This window comes from Taeniopygia guttata, chromosome 7 (assembly GCF_048771995.1).
Source record: "Taeniopygia guttata chromosome 7, bTaeGut7.mat, whole genome shotgun sequence".
In the NCBI taxonomy this organism is placed as follows: domain Eukaryota; kingdom Metazoa; phylum Chordata; class Aves; order Passeriformes; family Estrildidae; genus Taeniopygia; species Taeniopygia guttata.
Genome location: NC_133032.1, coordinates 30,429,496 through 30,451,018, shown reverse-complemented (window position 1 = coordinate 30,451,018; position 21,523 = coordinate 30,429,496). Strand labels below are relative to the sequence as shown.

The 21,523-nt window shown below is 43.4% G+C and overlaps 1 protein-coding gene across 2 annotated transcripts in view; it reads left to right on the top strand.

Moving 5' to 3' along the window:
* The first annotated feature begins 3,787 nt into the window (after positions 1–3,787).
* Positions 3,788–21,523, top strand: part of ESYT3 (extended synaptotagmin 3) — a 34,866-nt gene continuing 17,130 nt past the window's right edge. Inside the window, exons 1-6 of one of the 2 annotated variants that reach the window (XM_030278012.4) lie at positions 3,788–3,883; positions 14,561–14,602; positions 15,440–15,574; positions 16,079–16,155; positions 19,948–20,014; positions 20,577–20,666. In XM_030278012.4, coding sequence (XP_030133872.3) covers positions 15,476–15,574; positions 16,079–16,155; positions 19,948–20,014; positions 20,577–20,666 — 333 coding nt within the window. In that variant the 5' untranslated portion in view covers positions 3,788–3,883; positions 14,561–14,602; positions 15,440–15,475. Of the gene's footprint in view, positions 3,884–8,353; positions 8,842–14,560; positions 14,603–15,439; positions 15,575–16,078; positions 16,156–19,947; positions 20,015–20,576; positions 20,667–21,523 lie in introns of those variants that run through there. The other variant, XM_030278011.4, reaches the window with a different exon arrangement.

The following is a 21,523-nucleotide window of genomic DNA, read 5'->3' as shown; positions in this document are numbered from 1 at the left end:
ACATCCCTTGTGCCTCTGGATTGCCTGCACAGTGTGGAAAGGACCCCCCAGGGGACGCCTTTCACCCCAGAGAGCTCAGATCACAAATCCTGCAGGAGGGTGGTGCTGCCATGGGATCACAGGGAGCCCATGGGCCAAGGTGAGGCTGGAATTCAGCTCCACTGCTTGCAGCCGGTGTTGTCTGATCAGCACCACGTGGATCGGTGCTGTTCAGATTTGCTGACTTCAACTAATAATTATCTTGTTAGGTTTGTTTTAATTTTAGTCAATGTCAGAAGCTTCATCTAGGGCCCTTCTTATTAGACATACATTCTTATTGCAGTCTGTTTTATAGGCTACACATTTGTAGTCATGAAACCATTTAGAAAAAAGGCCATCTCTTAGTTCTTCACTGTCCAGTCCTGATTGATTCATGACAGCTTTCATTCAGCAAAATGGAACTTTGATATCTTTTCTCTTGGGCCTTTTCAGCAAATTCTGCCAGATTCAGACCTGCCCTCCAGTGGATGTATTTTCTGCACTTTGGTTTGACTTGAATTCCCTGTAAGAAAAAACATTATTGAAAAAATACAACCAAAATCACATAGTACTACTGGAAAAGCTGAACAGTTTTGAAAGAGAGAATTAAGTCTAGTGGGCCTTTGCCCTGCTCCTCTGAACAAAAGATTTTGTAGTTATAAATACATTAGAAACAAATGTAGCAACTGGAAAAAAGGTTTTTCTAATCTAATTTCTAAGCTAATTTCCAGAAAGAAGAAAATATGCAAAAAAACTTGGACAGAGGGAACGATTAGTGCTACTGTTGTGTTTCCAGTTCGAAATCAATCACAACTTTATTGGGTTTTATTTATAGTATATGAAACCCATATTTTGTAAGAATTCTCTTGAGCAGAAGAGGAGGGTGTTTTATTATCATTATTTTTTAACAAAACAATTAACCTTTCTTTTTTGTGTATCAACAGGCTTTTCCATGGGCAACTAATGGAGTCAAGCTTGTCAGAGCATGGAAACTGATTGGCAGGTAAGTGAAAGAACCTGGAGCTATGATACCTCTCAAAGATAAATCCTTCAGTGAAAGACCACCAAACTCCCACAGAGAAACAAATAGGAAAATGTCTGTTTATAATAATAAATTTATATTCTTTTAGCTGCAGAGAATTTACACTCTCTAGAAAGGTAAAATAGAGGCTGGAAAACTGAGTTTTCGCTAAGGGAGAACACCAGGAAAGCAGCACTATTTTCTGATGTTCAGAAAACAACAGACATATGCTTTATGCCTTTTTTTTTTTTTTCCTCCAAGATCTCTCCTGAAATACTGAGTAACCAGAATGATATTTTCTGTATCTTTGAGAGCACTTCTGTTCACATCTTTACCATAAAAATGCTGTTCTTGAAAAAGTAGATCACTTCCAGCCATGCACACTCCCAGTCTGTCTTCTTTTGGGCTATTCCTTCACCACCACATAAAGCTGAAGGTTTAACAGTTTCAAATCCAAGGGCAGCAGTCACATCCAAAGTTTGTCTTTAGTGATTTTCATTTGCACCCATCAAGATTTTTTTTTTTTTCCCATCAATGTTCCAAGTCTAAAACAAACAGCTGTAGTGGAACAGTGATCTCCAGCGAGATTCTGCTGATGATTATTACAGTCCTGGTGATGTTTTCTCTGCTGCTGTCGCCAATAAAATACCTATGTAGATCTTAGCTGGATTCGGGACTGGTGACACTTAAACAGATGCCGGGATCTCAGTCGCGGCCAGCAGAGGCCACTAAAACATCGCTGGAAGAGCTGTACAAGACCCTGGAGGCTTTGTAGTTCAGCATGCTCAGTGCTGAAGAGATAGTATCTGGGATGTGGATCAGGATTTTCCCAAAAAGAAGGATTTTTTGGGAGAATTTCAAACTTTCCAAGATTTTTAAAATAACCTTTGGATGAATATTGCCTTTGCTGCTGGTCTGCACTCTATGTGGGCTGGTACTTGCCAGCAATGAGCTGGAGCAGGTGCAGAGGGAAAAACTTTATAAAAAAAGGTCCAAGATCTCTTTCACTTGTGCCCAGCGCTGTGGAGGACTTTGTAACTACACCGTGCAGTTTGGTACAGTCAGCTGAAAAGGGTAAACCCACTAAGCAGCAGCTCAGCAGGAGCTGGGAGGTGCAGCCTGACAGAGAGGCAAGATGCTGTCATTGCTCTTCTGCAATAAGTTGGCTCAAGGAAAGAGGCTCTAAGTGGATTCCCAGCCCTGTGCCAGCAAACTGTGCCTGTGCTGTCCTTGGCAGCCCACACTCCAAGTGGGAGATGGCAAGCAGGATGTTCCTGTGTCAGGATCCATTACAGAGAAGGGATGTTGAGCAGGCAAAACTGGGGACAGCATTTCTCACAGTTTCACATGCACTGCTCCTATTGTCACTCTGTAGGTCTGAATGTGATCTGTGTCCCTTGCTGAGTCAAGCACAGACCACAGACATGGAGAGTCCTCTGGCAAATCTGAACTTTCAATGCACTTTAAAGGTGGTGTTATGTCCAAATCCTGCAGAAGACAGAGAGGAGCAGAAAGTGTCAGGTTTTACCTCTCTCCTTTCAATCTGGGGAGAGAAAATAGAAGATAATGTACCCATTACTTCTTCAAAGCCCGAGTGTGAAAAACACTAGTGGAAGAGGGATAGTGTTTTTAGGTAAAGCATAGAATCATAAAATTATTTAGATTGAAAAAGACCTCTAGGATCATCAAGTCCAATAAGTAACCCAGTGCTGCTGAGCCCACCACTAACCATGTCCCAAAGTGCCACCTCTACACATTTTTTAAACTCCTCCAGGGATGGTGACTCAGCCACTTCCCTGGGCTGCCTGTTCCAGTGCTTGAAAACCTTTTCAGTAAAGAAAATTTTCCTAAAACACAATTTAAAGCTCTCCTGGCACAATTTACCCTTTCCTCTCATCTTGTCACTTGTTATAAGAGACAAATTGCTACAACCTCCTTTCAAGTAGTTGTGAAGAGCCATAAGATCCAGTTTATTGAGAAACACCTTCCTTTTGTGGCACTTCAAATGGAAGGTGCCAGCTACACAAGATACATTTTCAATGTGTTTCATAAAGGCTGAGCACTTAAATTCCTTTAAGATATTTCTGTGAGCTCAGGCAAGTCCTTTAAGCACTTGAAACATGGCAAGATCTAAAATGTACAGATTAGAGACTAAACTGTAGATTATTAATAAGATTGTTCTGGAAATTCATCATGCACTTGAAAGGCAATTTTTATAGCCTAATATCTGTCAGTAGCCTGTACCAGCAAGCTCTTTCACTCAGAAGAATCAAGACAGATTTAAAATGATGGAAAGACAATTTCCCAGGGTTTTCTTTCTTGCCTTTCACTAACTGACAACAAAATCTATAAAATATTTTATCCTCCAAGAAATGTGTTGTGCTAATTTTAGACCAAAGACCTTGTATATTGTGCTCACAAATCCTTGTTGCAGAAACAATTGTTTGGACAGAAAAATAGAATAATCCATGTTATAACAATGGCAAAATTTAAACCAAACAGGTTTAACAGGCTTTGCTTCTGGGATTGAAATATATAGTACAATAATAGAATTGTAGTTGGCAAAGACTTTAAAAAATAAACTGAAATGTCTTGGGTGCATTGCAGCTCTGATTCTTCTGTGTGTAAAATATAGTCCAATTTCAGCAAGATTTGACTTCTCTGGTGGGAATTTATTTTTCCTCAATCCAGATTATAAATGTTGTAATGTTCAGCAGGTGGCACCAGCTGCCAGGATGACACCGAGGTGTGCTCATGTGCCTTGTGTGAAAATCTGAGTGGTACCCAAAGCCAGGGAAGTGACAGCTCCAACCTCCAGCAGCACTGGATAATGCCCTCCTCACAGTAAGGGAAGCTTATTTTTTTTCCTCTCTGATACCATCATATTCTTGTGCTTGTATTCTTTCACATTCTTGTGCCTCACCTCTGGAGTTACATAATTTGTGCATATACAAGGCACAAATATCTCAGTGTTTTACTGACCTGTAGGCACACAGTTTGTGGCAATTGGGAGTGGGGCTGCAGCCCAGCCTCATCCCCAGTGGGCACAGCTGTGAGGAGCAGGTGAGCAGCACTGACAGCAATGAGCCATGGAGTGCCCAGGGGCACTGAGCAACCACCAAAGGGAGCAGAGGACACTCAGGTACACTGCATGAACATGAGGGGTATAAAAGGTTTGGCTAAAGAGCAAGAAGGGTGGGTGCTTGAAACCTTCTGATGTGGTGTGACTGTATGGGTGAATGCTTAAAGCCTTCTAAAATTGTATGATGGATGATAATCTGCATATAGTGGCTATCTCAACTGCAGCATGTGCTGCAACACTAACTCTTCTGGCCAGTGCCAGGGCAGTGTGGGATTTGCTGGCACAAGGGGCAAGGCTGCACAAGGGGCCATAGGCCACACCACACTCTTACCTCCTTTGGTGGACACTCTGCATCCACCTGCACAGCCCTTGCATGAATGAATCTGCTGTAAAATATCAAGTGAATATGTGAAATAAATTGCTGTAACTGGCTTTGTTATCTCGCCAAAAGTCCCAGCTCTTCAGTGCTTCTCTACTGGCTGCTGTACAAAAGCAGTGAGGAGCCTCAGCTGGGCAGACATGAGGCGCAGTATGGGGAGCGAGCACAGTGGAGCAGAGCCCTTAAAGCAGAGGTCAGATACTCCCATATGTGGCTTTGCACATATTCCAAATGAAAGCCTTGCTGTCTTCTGCTTATAATTATTTTTCACATAAGAAAGAGAAGAGATCCATTAACTTTACCAGTCCAGACCATATCTATAGATAATACCACTTAATCCTAGATTTGTATCTTTTTGTGAAAATGTGATGATTCCCAAAACAGGACATATATACATAATTATTTTCATGACCAAATTACAAATGTCCAGCCAGAAAAATACTCCTGGCTGAACAATGTACCCCAGACTCTTTTGAGTTGCCCAACTGATATTTAATTTCTGGACAGAACCAGCCAGCTTTCCCTGTAAAAATGCACTCCAGATTTGCCTGAGCACAGACAGCAGGAGTAGATACAAGGCCTTTGCCCTGTGATAGGCAGGGTCTGGATTTGGGTTTGCTTGAAGGGGTAAACAGTGCATGGATGGAGAGTATGAAACCAGAGAAAGCTAAACAAAAATGTTTATGCTTTTTGTAAAGTGACTGGGAGTGCCAGCAGGGCAATAGCTTTAATCAGCTCTTGATACAGAAGTCATTCTGTTAACACAGGGAGTAAGGTTTTAGCCTTATGTAAGTGTTTTATATTTTGCTGTGGAGGCACAGAAAAAAGACATACTGCACCTCTAACATTTGTTAACATTAAAGAGGGAATCTCACAGTGGTCACAAACCCTGAAGCCACAAGAAAGCTAGAAAGTCATCTTCAATAATGTTGGTATGTGCTTCAGTTGATTCTTCAGGTTAATTCCTTTGCGTGTTCTCTGTAGTTAAAAAGCGTTGGCAGTTTTTCATAACTCCCCACCTTTAAAATGGGTTGCCTTAGTTACCATGGCCAGCTTGAGAGACAGCAAATTTAGTACTAATACATTTTCAAATCTCTGCAGTTTCTGTAAAATCTCTGTCATAATCAGCTACAAGATACAGTTTTATTATATGTTAGTAAGTGTAGTGGTCATGCCTAATCAAGTTAAATAAAGAGAGAAGATTGTCACAGGCCAGAACAATGGCCTTGTGTCATTACCTTAGTGACTATCCTGTGAATATTAGGTGAAATAGTCTGTGGAGTTCCCCTGTAACTGGAAATAAGGTTGGCTTCAAGTGGCTCAGATGTCTGGTGCTTGGAATCAACATGCTGCAGTCAAGGTCATACTTTCCCCAGGAGGAAACTGATAAGTCTTAAGTTGTCTTTTTGATTGATGATTCAGTATGTCCTCTGGTACTTCAGAAAATCAGAGAAACCAATTAGTATTTTAAAGTTTTTTTTTGGTTTTTTTTTTCTAAAGGGTAACTACTATTCATGATAAATGGAGTTAACAGTCCTCTCAAAGGCTGTTGATTTATCTTGGCCTCATCAGCACAGTATTTGTTTTGAGAACACCTCTCTGTGTGACCCGATGTGATGAAAGTAATTTTTCACCTCCACTCTTTTGTTCATCTTTCAAAATTTTAAGTAATGTGACTTAAAGTTTAGTGACGTTTTATATTACTTGTGTAATTTTTTAAAGTTCCTAAAACCCCTTTAATTACAGAAAGAGACTTTCTCTTCTCAAAGTAAGGAGTTGGCAGCAGTGCCTGAGAAAGTGGCTGTTTGCAAGCTCAGGGTCTTAGGGGACAGTGGAGGAACTTGGAGTTCTCCTTTCATGAAAGCATCTCCTTCTCTAAAGAGCAGCTGTGGGCTGTGCTGCAGGACTGGAAGTGCTCTGGTCATTTGTACAGAGGGAGTGCTTTTATTGTCCTTAAACCTCAGCCTAGGTTGTTGTGATCAGCTGAGTGAAGAACAAGAAACCGAAAACTGTGGGTTTGTTTATTTATTAAATTTAATTTATGAAATTAGCTGGTTTGTATTTTGCTGCAGCCCCACGGTTTTTCCTTCTCAATAAACTGACACTTGATGCTTCTAAACTGCATGTCTCCCTGACTTTGAGATAAATATCTCAAACTCAGTAAGAGTAATGTGAAGGAGGAAAATACTGAATCTACCTTTTATAGCTTTTCCTAGTAGCAAAAGCAACCTTCCAAGTCTTCAGATCACTAAAAGAGACCATTTTTTCTTAGAAGCTTCTGTTTTCCTGAAAGACGAGGCTGAGTATATCCTTGTGAAGCTTCACATGGCTGAAATGACTTAATGAATATGTTTTACAAAGCTTTGGATGACAGTGGGAAAAAATAACCAACAAGTCAGCCTCAGTCCTTGGTCACAGTTAGGACAAAACCACCTGGTTTTGTAGATTTATAAATCTACATCCTGATGCATGTAATTGTGCAAAATAACCACTGTGTGATTTTTAATTCATGCTACCAAGAGAGCAGGTTTCTCTTTTCTTCAGCTTCTGCCAATTTCGGGACTTTCATTCACAGATTTACAAGCAGAAATATCCTCTGGGGTCAGCCCACTGGTCCACTTGCTCCCAGTGGTGTTGCTGTTTAGGGGGAGGGCATGAGCCCAGGCATTTCCTGCAGTCCTTTCCCCTCAGCCTCCACAGCTGTTGTGTTTATGATGTTAGGGAACACATTTATGGGTCCTTTCCTTGAGAATGTACCTAATCCCTTTTTGAACCTATTGATACCATCTGCCTTGCAGCCTCTTGCAAGTTCTAGAGATTTACTGCCCACTGTGTACTGAAGTACTTCCTTAAGTGCGTTTTGTAATGATTTATCTTTGCAACATCCCCAGGAAGAAGAGCATAGTCATCCTCATTTGACAGTAGGGAAAGATTAGGAGGGTTGTTTGCAAAAGCACCTGTTAATAGATGTCTGGTGCACAGTTTCTCTAATGTGAGGCATTTGAGTTTTCAGATGCCTGAACTGATTGCTAGCCCAGAGCAGTCATGTGCAATGATTAACAAACAAATGAGGATCATTTGTGGTGTTGTTTGATTTATTGACTGACCCATAATTAAATACTAATCTCATAGCAAAGCAGAGACCAAACTTCATTCTCCCAGTCATGGTCAGCTTCTTTTTCTTGGAGGTTTTTATCTGGCTCATCATTTGTTATCTTGTGCAACCAGTATCAAAAAAGGGACACAATAAAAGCTGGCATTATTCACTGATGTTCTAGACTTATCCACTGAACAAAGAGTGGCATTTTCCTGATCCAGGAGAAGCTGCAGTGGAAAACACAGTGTAGAAGTGTACAATTACAGCCTGTCTGTTAAGGCATGTATAGAATTAATATCACTAGGAGGGGGGGAAAGCCTCTCAGAAAGTGTCTTTTAGGAAACATGTCTTACAGGGAATGGTTGAGGGAGCTGAGTCTAGAGGAGCTTTAGGGGGGACCTAATCACTCTCTACAATTACCTGGCAGGAGGCTGTAGTGAGGTGGGGATCAGTCTCTTCTGCTGTGCCTGCAGTGAGAAGCCTAGAGTTCAATGGCCTCAAACTGAGGCAGGTGAGATTCAGATTACATGTCAGAAAAAAAATTTCCCTGTGGTCTAGGGGTGAGAGTGCTGGATTGATGGTTGGACTTGTCGATCTCAAAGGTCTCTTTCAATCAATTCTGTGATTCAGTGATTCGATGATTATCAGCATTTCAGAATCTAAACACCCACAACATCCCCATCAAAATCAAAAGAGGACGAGAAGAAAGTGCTAAGGAAGAAGGAAAGCAGCAAGTGTCCAGAACCAACAGGTGGTGCGTGCCCCGTGTGGTTCCACATCCAGCCGCGCCGATGGGTCACGGGGTGTCCGGAGCGCCCCGGGGTACCGGGCTGGCCGTGAGGGCGGCGCGGCGGGGCGGGGCCGGCCCGGGCGGGCGGAGGAGCGGCGGCGGCGGCGCGGGGCGAGCGCACTCGGCAGGGGCGACCCTGTCTCGGGCTGTCGCCACCGCGGCTCGGGCTGTCGCCACCCCGGCTCGGGCTGTCGCCATGGCCCCGCGCCCCGCCGCGCTGCCGCGCCTGCTGCTCTCGTCCGCGGCGCGGGCGCTGCTGTGGCTCGGCCCCGTGTACCTGGCGGGGTACCTGGGGCTGAGCGGCAGCTGGGTGCTGCTGGCGCTGGCGCTGTGGCTCTGCTGGGGACTCAACCGGCGGGGGAAGCGCGACCGCCTGGCCGCCGCCTTCGCGCTGCTGGAGGACGAGCGGGAGGCGGTGTGCCGGGGCCTGGCCGGCCGGCACCTGCCCGCCTGGGTGAGTGAGGAGCGCGGGCTCTGCCCCGCATCCCGCGGCGGCTCCGGGCGGGGGAGCGGGACTGAGAGCGGGACTGAGAGCGGGGTGTCCCGGGGCGGGCAGCGAAGGGGTGGCAGTGATGCAGTAGCGTCTTTGATTTTGAAGTCTTGCTCAGGAAAGCAAGGATTAAACTATAAGTTGTTTTAGCCCAGGAGATGTGCTGTTAGTGGGTACATAAAACAGTCTGTTATATCGCCAGAGACATCTCCCTTCAAATACATGATGTTGCATTGCAGGTATTTTGCTGTTGAAGATACTTATTTTACACTTCTCATCCAGCAGATTTTTCCCCTTTAGTGTCATTTGAAAACAAACAAAATATATAAACATTATATTCCCACCCTGCTAAAAACCCAAATATTTAATTTTATGGAGTCATCTCTGGATGGTAGGGAAGGCCAGCCCCTGTTTGTTGTCCACATTTGTTTTTAGTCACTCTGCATTTTAAAGTGAAGAAACTAGAATTTCTGCCTGCCATTTTATTCTGTGTCTTGGGTTATTTATTGGGCAGCTGTGGTTGGCTAATGGAAAGGATGATGAGGTGTTTAGATATTTTTTCTTTTATCATCATTTACTTAGCATTTAAAATTCTGTCAGGGACTGGTAGGGAAATGCTTTTCTTGTAAAGAATGTTGCATGGAGGCATTTATAGTCAGCAAACTTTTATATAGCCTACAGCACTTGGCTTTTCTTAATGCTGTGAGAAATGAAGGCAGCTGGCAGTTCTGAGGAGTGAGGCCAGGGTCTCCTGCCAGGGCTGATGCAGCTCCCTGCACATCTTCCCTCCTGCCAGGCACAGAAGTCTGTCTCTGAATGAAGTTTCTTCTTGTTTGTATTGACAGAGCGTAAAGAAAAACAATTCAGGGCATTAATGAATGTGGTGGTGTCAGCTCTTGCACTGATGCTGTCAGAGCAGTGTTGTGTTTTATCCTCAAGTGCCCTGAATCATTGTAACCAGAAATTGAGCCTCTTAGTCACTGTTGAAAAATCAGGCTTGCCCCCACAGCTCTCACAGATTCAAAAAGTTCCATTGGGTTTTGTGGCTGAAAGTTTCAGGCTTCATTAGTGTAGGAGCAGGTGGTCCATTATTGATTGCCCTGTACTGGGCCTTCACAAGGCTCCACAGAGAGCACTCTGTGCCCCAACCCAGGAGAGGTTTGGGCAAATGGGGAAACTGCAGCAGAGGCCACTGAGATGGTCAGGGGCTGGAGCACCTGGGGTCTGACAATGTTCAGCCTCCTTCAGGAGAAGGGAACGTTTAAGGGCTATCTCATTTCTATCTCCCGCTGCTCAGCATGTGCTCATAGAGCTGGTAGAGTCAGACTCTTTCCATAGGTCTGATTTGTAACTTCTGAATTCTTGGATTTTACTCCTGGAAGGCAGGATGTAGGACCTAATGATAAAGGGGCTGCACAGTGTGCTTTCAGTTTTTTCTATATTGCCACTTCCTTTCCTTTTGTGTGGTGGTAATTTTTGTTCATCATTTGGGTGTTTGCTTCCACACTACACTTGTCCTTGATGCTTTTTAACTCCCCAGTTTTAATGTTCCTTCCATCCCCATCCTCTATTGGATCTGCTTCTTCCATGTGCCCATCATGGAGGCCGATTCTCATCTGATGTCTACTCAGTTTATTCTCTGCAGTGTTGTCTTTTTTATCTTTTATCTTTTGTTTTTGCCTTTCAGTGTTTGTAGATCTTCAGTTGGGAGCTCTAAAACTATCCACTGAGGTCTTCTCTCCTGTCACACAGAGGTGGCAGTAGGAATACAGTTCAAGGGGAGCATGGCTTGGATTTGCAGTGTTGTAATCTTAGGACAGGTTCTGAAGGTGTGAAATGATTGCAGTGTCTTTGGATTCATAAATCTTTGTGTCTTCATGTGGTCTGTAATAAAATGAGGGGGATCCATCTAGTGAAAAGTTAAGAGCAATCATAGATTTTGCTGTTGGTTAAAAATTGTTCTCCCTAGGAATTGGCTTCTTTAAATTGGCTCAGGTTCTGCTCAGTCCTGGTATCAGTTGTTAGGAGATACACAGAATGCAGCCTTTCCTTTAGGGGGCATGCTGGGAGGGTTTCCCTAATCTACTTAACCATCTGTTTTGGTGTATTTGCAGGATTGTTTTGCAGCACCAGTTTCTTGGCTGAAACCAGTCAGTGAGTTGGGAATAGACACGTTCCTGTGCTAGACAGCGTACGTGGGCAGGCTGTGCTTCCTCAGGAAACCAGGCTGGAAATCTGCTCATGGCAGGCACGGTCAGATCCATGGCTTGGAGAGTTGAGACCTTCTGACTTCAGCCTTTGCAGCCTTTAGCATTACTTCTGTACAAGTAGGCCGTGCTCAGAGCAGAGGTAGCCAGGCTTCCACCTTCATTCCAGCTCCTGGGGTTGTGGTGACTGCTCTATATTGCTTTTGCCAGTGGTTATCTGGCTGCACATGGCAGAATCCAAGTGTGCTGTGTTTCTTCCTGATGTTAAACTCCTTTTACCAGGCAAAATACTACTGGGTACAGAACTGTCCTTTTAAAATGTTGCCTTTTAAGTCCTTGTTCATGGAAAAGCCTTGTTTATACTTCTTTTTTTCCTCCTGTATCAATAGCTAAAAATCCTGGCTTTTTGTAAAAAGAAACAAAACACCAAACTCCCCAATAAAACCCAAAACAACCAAACAAACAAGGAAAAAAACCAAACCAAACCCTGATGGGTAGATTGCTGTGTTGTATTTGAACAGAATGGTGCTGTTGTGTCAGACATGGGTTTTGTTGTTGCTGTGATCCTTGCTGTGGTTTGCTCCAGGGCAAGGTGGAGTCATGCACAGCTTACACATTTTCTTTACTTGCTAGTAATTGCCCCTTACCTAGTGTTTTTGATCTTCAAAGCTCTTTTCAAATGATAAGTAATTTTTACTGCATTCCTTAAACTTTGGCAAAGAAGTGTGCCTGTTTTTGTAGATGGGTAAAACTGATTCTGATAGTGCGACTTGCCCAAGGCTATGGGATTAAGTCTTACTCTGTGTTAGTATTAATTTTGGCAGCTCTGGTGTCTGGTTCTGGGCTTAGTAGGAAGTGTTTTGGGCTCCTCCTACCTGTGCTGTACTGATGACAAACTCGGGGCAAGACCTTGCTGGCAGGGCTCCCACCAGTAGCAAGGGCCAGAAGTAAGTCTGAAATCCAGAGCACATGGTTCAGAAGTATGGAACTACAGATGGTTTTATTTTCAAAACATATTAGACTACGTTAAATTCTTGGAATAAATGGTTGAGTCAAGAAGAGAGCTTGGTGGTGTCACTGGGCTGAACTAGCCATGTGACATGCTAGCTAGCATTCATGTTATGGGGATAAACCATGGGTAGGAAAGGACTTGCTAGAAGTAAGAGCTTCTGTCTTACTACTCAGTGGATAATGCAGTTGCAACACCTGGATACCAAGCTCTGCTTCCTCACAGTACTGCTCATTTAGTTCATACCATTGAGTGGAGCTGAACTTTGGTATTGAGAACCCACTGAAATTTGGTGGCCTGTCATAAAGGGCAGAAAGCTGGTTTTCACCAGTCATGTCATCAGCCAGTTTTGGTGGTGTTCTCTGCAAGAAGAGCCCATTTAGTGTCAGCCCAGGAGCCCCTGGTGGTCTTTGGTCCCAGCCTTTGAGCTCCAGCAGTGCCATTCCTTCCATCTGTCAGAGGAAACTGAGGCACCAAGTGCCAGTGTGGGAGCTGAGTTGCAGACACCTGAATGAGGGGATGTCAAGTGGGGTGGAAATGTACCTGTACATTTGTGTACAAATGTCTGCTGTCACAGCATCTGAGGTGTGACACAGTGTGGTGTGATTCATTGCAGTTGCTTTGGGGATTTGCTGGGGGCTGTTGGTGGTTTGGGCACAAATAATAAATTCAATTTTACTTTTTCTTAAGGTGGGTCCACCTACAGCCTCATTCTCCTGGTTTTTGCCTCTTTCCTAATGCCTCTTTGTGCTGTTTCAAGTCTCTAGCAGCCTTGCCTCTAGTGAATAATCCCAGACAACTTTAATGGTTTATAATGCCCCATATTTCTCCCCTGCACATATGGGCTGTGACTTTCTCACTAGGAAGGGGTAGCCTAACTGTTGTCCTGTCCTTTCTTTTGGGTCACATCCCTCTCCTGCCTGTAAGGTGCTCTGAAGAACAAGCTCAGCATGCTGCTTCCACCTCTGCTCTATCCTTCCTACATCTTATCCCAGGGTGTGACCCAAGTGCTGCAGGATGTTGGTGCTTGGCAATTACACTGGAGCTGAGAACCCAGGATTTATGTGACCTGATGGAGAACATTTAGATGGTGGAAGATGAAAGGCTGGCAGGTGGAGGTCCCCTGATTCACATAGTCTGCCTCACAGCAAAATGTCAGCAGCAGTTTGTGTTGATTGTCCCTTCTGGTGCTGAGTTCTCACTTCATCATGTGAAGGCTGGCATTTCAGTGGACTTCTATTGTCTGCTTTAATGGAAAAGTTGCTATTTAGAGTATCAAAAGAATTTTCTTATAAAGAAAATGGTAATATTACTTTGGGTTTTTTGAATGAGATTATTTAAAGCATTATGTGAGCAAGGAAAATGGGCTTTTCAATCATATATGAAGCTGTATTAAAAAACATGTCCATTCCATCCAAATGTCTCTGAGCACCTCTCTGAAAGCTGATGGACAGTAAGGCTTTGCCTGAAAAGTGTAATTCACAGCTCTTGTAAGAGGAGGTTTTGTCCTACCCAGTAACTATTATCAGGCTAGATGATAGTCAGATTCCCTTTGTATTCAGGTGCTCTAATGGCGATTCTGAGAAGCTGCTGCAGTATCCTTCCCTTCTGCAGTAACCTGCTAGCAGTTTGTGACACCAGCTGCAAATACCACATCCATAAGGCTTTAATGTGTGATTGTAGTAAGGTGGTTGTAACTCTTCACTCAGCAGCTTCCTGTTGGGGTCTGAGAGATCAGTTACTTGAGGGTGGTCTCATACCCAGTTGTCCTGATGGTGATTAAGCAAGTCAACACTTCTTGTTGGCATTTGGTGTGTCAAACTTGAAAACATGATGTATAAGTGACTATTTAATTTTAATTTCTCCCTACCATCTCAAAAAGCTCTAAGAGGTGAAAACACTGGAGTGTTACATGTGATAGTGTATGCTAATGGCTTGAACACAGGGCTTCTTTTCCCTGAAACCATTGGCACCATGTTGATATTAGTGGAGAAATGCTGCCACAACCAATAAATTGAGTTTCCCAAGCAGGTGGTTGTTTTCCAAAGTGGGGTGTCCTGGTTCAGGCGAGTGAATCCAGGAAACAGGTCCTGCACAGCTCATGATCCTAAAGGGAAGTAGGTTCTCGTGGCTTCCCAAGGCATGACAAAGAGAAGGATGAGAAATCTAATGCTGCTTTACATCATGAACAGGATGTGACACTTGCTTTAATCATGTAAATGTGCCCAGAGGCATACTGATGCATCAGTGCACGTGGGGTTTTTTGCTTTTTCTATTCTTTACTGGCTTCTTTGCATTTTACAATTTTTCAAGGAGGTAGTAAATTATAAAGAATGTATGTGTGAAGGCAGAGGGATCTCAGCTTACTCTTAACAATTGTTCCGCACTCCATGCTGTCTTTTGCATGTGTGGCAGTGTGCTTAAACAGATGGCACGTGGCACTCAGTTTATTTTTCTTTGCATCCAGGTTCACTTCCCTGATGTTGAACGAGTGGAGTGGCTGAACAAGGTGAGGAGCTCTGAACTCTGGCTGGTGAGGCCACCTGCTCTGAGCTGCATCCCTCCCATCCAAATTCTGTGGGACACCTCTGAGAAAGCTATCAAAGTATTAGAGTGTAGTTCAGTTGTATCAGTGTCTGTACTGAAGTATGGAGTCACTTAAGTGTGGGGTTGCTACTGAGGTTGAGAGCCAATGTGAGCCTGGTTGATAGAAGTTTGATAAATTCAATAACACTTCATTCTGAGACTAAAAAGAAAAGGCCAGTGTTTGTCTGCATATATGGATACATACATGTGTATGGTATTGATATTATTTTAGCAAACTTAGTGGTGGCTCCTCTTACCAGAAAGGTTCCCAGAGAGCACTGAGGAAATGCTTCCATTAGCAGGTGTGGTCAACCTCTCAAAGCAAAACAGCTGAGCTTGCAAATTAGCATCCAGTGACTATCTTCTTTTTTGGTGTTTTTTTTAACAAATTTTCTTTTTTATATAAAAGCTCATGTCAATCCTCTCTAAATAAACCTAACTCTAGGGAACATTGTGACACTTTAGAGTAATTAGGGACTATAGTACTATAGAAATTTAACCGTGGGCTTTGTTGGCTCCTGTGGTAAGAAGCAGCCTCTATGGTGCTAAAAACTCACCCTTCAGTTCCTGAAACAATTCCAATTCTGAGAAACAGGGATGGATCCTTCCATAAGGATGACTTAAGTGCAGAAAGTTGATTTGGTGTTTTAAAAGGACAGATATTAATATCCAGGGTTCTCTAATGGGTGTGTCTGTTTCTCAGCAAAAGGTGTCTTACTCAAAGAATCTTCAGTGTGTTCCTGCTTTCGCTGTTCTTTAGGTGCTTGTACAGGCTTGGCCATACTTTGGAACAATCATGGAAAAAACATTTAAAGAAGTTCTTGAACCAAAAATCAGAGCAAAGAACGTACATCTGAAAACATGCACCTTTACCAAGATCCACTTCGGCGAGAAGGTAGTGGGAATCTCTTGTAATGCTTGTGGTTCACTCTTTTCTGAAAAGTTCAGGTGCAAGGGGAGTGAGATGTTCATCTCTGTAACAGCTTTGCTCCCTCCTCGTGTTGACATCAGCATCTTCACCATGAAGGAAGGATCCTACAGGAAAAACACACATCTCTTCCCACTTGCTGTCAGTATCCTGGGACTGCAGATAGAAAAAAAGGAGCATATCCATATTTATTTATGTTGTACCCTTGCAACAGAAATTTTCAGTGCTCTCTAAGGCTTGCAGGATGGCCTAAGGCTACTTGCAACTAGCCCTGTGTTTGAGGATTGCCAAGGCCATTCTGTCTTTAAAGAAAAAAAAAATTAGTGTTGTATACTCACATTTTACTTGCAGTTTGGCAAAGTATTTAATTAATCCTTCTGTATTCAAATTCATCAAAGTGAGTAGGACTTTTCACTTGTGCTTAGCTTGATAGATGTTGACTATGTTGTATCTTGTTTGTGCTTATTTCAGTGCCCTAGAATTAATGGAATAAAAGCCTACACCAAAGAAATTGACAGAAGACAAGTTACCCTGGACCTGCAGATCTGGTAACGTTACATCATTGATTATGTTGATGGTTCTTAACTTGCTGCCTGTGCATGTGTCCTGCTGGACTGGGCATGGTGTACTAAGATTAGCCTAGAATGATAGGAGATAATCTGTCTCCCAGCTGGATGTCCTCAGGAGTTACAGAAGTGAAATGTGCATTAGCCATTTCTAGACCAGAAATATCCTGCAGAGCTCTAAGTGTTACCTACTCTGGCCCATCATTGCTGCCATGGGTATAAGAATGTGTCCCTTGGCTTTGCCATTGATGGCAGTGAGAACCCAAGTTTTCAAACTGTGTTTCCTGTTCTCAGGGAAGTTCTCAGGTCTGGAGGTGCTCCATCTGTCTTGCCCACTGTGGTTTCTCATTAGTCCAACCTCTCCAGTTCTTCCAGAACTACTTGCACTATTTACTTTTTAATTCCTTCCCCTAGATTACTCCTGTTTTATTCATAATTTGTTCTATGTGCCATCCAACACATTTGCTTTTTTGATTACAGCTATTCTCTGAGCAGAATACTGCCTCTAGCTCTATTAACAACAACAACAACAAAATTGGATAAAACATTTAATACCTCCCAGGCTGTTTTGAATGAGCTTGTATGTTTTGTTAACATCAGAGCCATTGCAGAGCTAAACTCTCTCCTGGTTTAGCCCTGGAGAATGGAACTGCTGGGGGAATTACCACTTGCATGCTGCTGTAGCTCTGTAAGTTTAGTGGATGACTGAGCTGCCTAATATAAATGGCTTTTCGTGGTAGTGCCAGGAAAAAGCTGTGAAATTACGGACTGTCTTGGCAACAGTACAGAGCTCCTCAGAACTGTGCCTGGTGCTTAAATGTGGCAGTGGCTTGGCAGCATCCCCAGCCCTGGCAGGGCATCATTGCTCCCTGTAAATTCACAAGCTTGATTTTCTGTCAGGTGTTTCAGGCCTGTCGTTGCAATACCCAGGTCAGTGTTAGGGCCTTTGGCAAATTATTTGTGCTTTCCATGTTGACACTGAGAGATCTGATGCCTTTTAAGCCTTGTAGAAGGTTGCTGCTGTTCTCTGCTAAACTGCTTCTCCCACATGCTCATTTTCACTGTCTTTTGCCAGTCCTCTGCAGAGGGGTTCCCCCACCTCTGCATTCCTGTCTTCAAGCAGACCCATCAACATCTCCAAAGTGTGCAAGCAGTTCTGTTCCTCATGCTGATGCTTATAACCTAACCCAAGCTCATGCCATCTGATAAGCCCAGTATTTTCTGTATTCACACAGCTGTGTGGGGTTTGCTTTGCCTCTCTGGTGAGGGTCTCTTCTCTAGGGCTGTGTTAAGGCCTCAGCTTCACTTGTGTTCATACGTTAACATCAGTGTCTACAACTAAGCTGTGCTGTGCATCCTGCAGTGTCTGCAGGAGACTCTGTGTTGCTTTCAGGAACAGGGAGAGGCAAATCTATAACTGGTGCTATTATTTACCTGCCTTTTTCTGGATTACCAATAGAACAGATTTTTTTGCTACTTAGAGGAGATGGAGTTGAGTTGCCCAAGTGTGAGGCTGCCCTTCACTCTACCTCTTGGTCACTGTGCTGTTGGGGTTTAAATGACTGATCTGTTTAGTCCAAAGGCAGACTAAGCATAGTCTGTGTTACAAAGCACTTGAGAAGGCTGGGCCAAAGCAGCCTTTCAGCATGGAGGGCCATGAGAAGATGGAGCCCCTGGGCAGTTACTCTACAGGCAGGGAGTTGCCTGGGCTTTTTCTAAAGGGATGTGCAGACATCCAGGTTAGTTAAACTTGTCAGCTCTGGTAGCAACCCTGCCTTCAGCCAGTGGATTGCCTTTGTATCATAAGCACTGGGCCCAGCTTTTCCAGCCAAGTACAGAAGAGACACAGATATGTGCACTTGAGCAGGGTTCTCATCCACAGCACAGACATATCTGCATCACCTTGTGCAACAGGTGGTGTAGGAGAGAAAAAAGGTGATTCTTCCACCCTCCATGAGTGGGTAAAGCACAGTCCTGTGTAGGGTGGAGGGGCTCAGCCTCAACCTTTTAAGTGTCAAGGCTTGAGTTTGGCTCAGGTGCACTCTGGGGCAGGACAGCAGAGAGCACAGCAAGGTTATGCTGCACAGAGGAGCAGATGGAAGCAAGAGCAGCTGGGACTGGAAATGAGGAATAACTAATGAACAAAGAGTTCATCCTTCCTACCAAGCACCCTGGCAGGGGTTGATACCAGTGAAGCAGACATAAGGCTAATTAAAGGCTCAAGCTCTGGTAAGACTTCTCTGACATCTTTCCTGGAGAAAAGAGACATCTAGAACTGAGTGGGAAGAGTTTTTGACTGTGTAGAAAGGTAGAAAGACTGTAAAACACCATGGCTCTTACTGGTGTTGTGTTAGACGCTTGCAAAAGCCAAATTTAATCCTCTTGGATTAATTACTGCAAATTAAGGAACTAATTTTGGCTTCTTGTTTAGAATTTTATTGTAACAATGCTCTATTAGTACCCAGTGTAATGACCTGTAAGATAATGTCAAAATTGTATATGTTAACAAACATAAAATAAGTTTAATTATGTCACTGGCTTTTAAGAAAGATTGTGTTAATTTCAGCATGGTTTATGAGGTTGGAAATAAGAAATGAGAATGCTCTAACATTAAAGGATTTATTCTGTGTGTTAATGAGCTCTAAAAATTCTGTTAGGTGACTATCTGTAAACAAATACACAAAGAACTTAGTTTGCAAAAGTGGAAGCAAATTCACAGGGTTGCACAGTCTTAGCAAGTTTTTTGGGGTGGGAGGGAATCTGTCTATTTGCAGATTACAGTTTGAATTTGTGGCAACTGCAGCACTATTTGCCGTATACATGTGGTCAGAGCAGAACTCTTGCCCTTTTCCTTTGATTATGGAGTGAAGTTATGCATGCAGGCAGCAAGCACAGCACATTCACTGCTGCAGTACCTTTACACCGTGCTTTACCTGCAGGGTGTTTGTGTGTCTGCAGCCAGAGCTATTTCTCAGGGGGCTGAAAGGGAACTTGGTAGCTCCCTTCAATTGTTTTCTGCCAGAGGCATCAACAGATCTGCGAGGTTCAGCTCCCTGGGGAGTGGCTACTGGTTTCTGCATAAGGTGATGTTTGTACTTTAATAAAAGTCTAAGGTGCTTTCCAAATTGCCAAGTACTGCATTCAGTGTTCGTGTTATTTTTGAAGGCTGATGTTCTCCATGGCAACTGACCAAAATCTGATCTAAGTAGTTGTCTTTGAATTCAGCCTCAAGGAAACTAGGTTATTTTTAGTGATACATTTGTTCTTCAAGTGGGTTTTTGGGTTGTTGGCAAGGGTGAGCTATGGGCTTTTTGGGTATGGGCAAGGTGGGAACCCCATAGGTAAAGGCAGGATGGCTCTGCACCAGCTTGGGCGTTGGGTCACCAGGTTGTGCGGTGGGATCAGGTTTTTGGCAGAGAAGGGAGCAAGAGGAGAAGTGCTCTGACTTTGAATTTGGAATGAGCATCTTGGTCCCCTTCTTGGAGCAAGCTTGCTTCAGCCAATCCCCAGTCTTAAGAATGAAAAAGTAACCTGGAAGTATAGGTGTTGCTTCAATGTTTTACAGATACATCAATATCCCAGCTGACTGCAAGGTTTCTCTTGTGAAAGATCTGACCTTTGTTCAACTTCCCTTTTTCAGTCACTTGAAAATCCATCTCTGCCTGTGGGATCATGTTGTCAGTCCTTAAACTTACTTCATTTTTACTCTGTACAGCCCCAAATTTCTCATGGAACTATTGCAAACTGTGGAATAATGTAAGAATTTTCTTTCAGTTACATAGGGGACTGTGAGATTCACATGGACATATCGAAATTTAATCTTGGCGTGAAAGGTGTACAGGTGCGTGCATTGTCTGTTCCAGGCTGTGTGGGGCAGGAGGGAGCACCTCCCAGTGGGGAGGTCATGACACTTAACTGGGAAACAACAACTATCAGGCTTGGAATGATTGACTTTATCTCCTTGTTCTTGGCTGGGGAAATGAGGCCTTCCATGGAAAGCACTTAAATGCCATTTTCAAGCTTCATAGAGTGACTCTTAAACAGGGTCAGTGCTGGAGCATTGAGTATGTGTGGGCCAGCAGCTGCCACTGGAGATCAGAGAAGCACACAGTGTTGGCAGAGAGCTTCAGAAGAACCATGATGTTCATAAATTGGACCAAGAGCCTGTTCTTGGAATGTTGAAAGCTAATAGACAAATGGCTCCATTGTGTGGCAGGATTGCAGAGAGACTCCACTAACACAGAAAGCTTTGCATGATATCAGTAGCAATGGTTTGGGGGGAAAAGATTTTTGTTATAAAATTATAAATAAAATTACTTCAAGTAGAATTTCTAAAAATCTCACAGTTTTGAAGCTGCATCATGAGAATACCTTAACCCTGAACTTTCCCATTCTGTGTGCAGTTGTATGGGACATTGCGGGTGATCCTGGAACCTCTCCTATCCGACGCACCTTTTGTTGGAGCAGTGACCTTGTTTTTCATGCAGAAACCGGTGAGTCAGGAGTGAGCTGCTCTCTGCAGACTTCTTTGTCTTTAGTGAGTGACACAAGCTGTCCATCACTGATAACCCAAGCTGCATGACTGTGAATACCTCACAGTTCAGGTGCTTAAATGACAAATTCCTAATTGTTCAGTGTCCCTCTTAAATTCCAGGAGGATGTGAATTAATTCACTCTATACTTTTGTAGTAGTGCCTAATTACTCGCTTCACTCTAAGAATGGCAGCACAGGAGCTGTTTCTCCAAGGTTTCTGGCTGCTCTACCTTCCCATTCACAGATTTTAAATGCAGTCATTTTGGAGACCATTCATGTTGCCTTTTTGAAAGCTTGCCTGTTTAAGGTCATGTGCCTCGTACTCAATTGTGGTTTAATAAAATATGAGAAACCTTCTAGTCTTGTAAGAAGCCGTTATCTTACAGCACACAGCTTTGCTTGTGGTTTATGCTCTGCTTGAGTTCATGAAAGTCATACATTTTTGATCTTGAATGAGGTGATTTTGTGTTTAGATGTAGCAGCATTATTTTAGCACATGAAAGAGCCTCTTTTTGTTTATTGTACAAATAGGAATACAGTCTCCTGAAACTGGTAGTATTTGTAAATCTCTCTGCCTCAGGGCATAGGCCAACCCCTAAAGTGAAAGGATGAGAAAACTTCACAGTCTTACTAGAGTTGCTGAATTTCCTTCATGATCCCAGGGCATCTGCCAGTGGCCATTGCTAAGGGCTGAATGCTGACTTTCTTTCTTGCAGGTTAAGCTCCAGTGATAGCCTTAATTCAGGGTGGCAGATAAAATAGATAAGGGAATTTATGCCAGCTGTTGGTTATAATATACAGATGCAATTGGTGGTG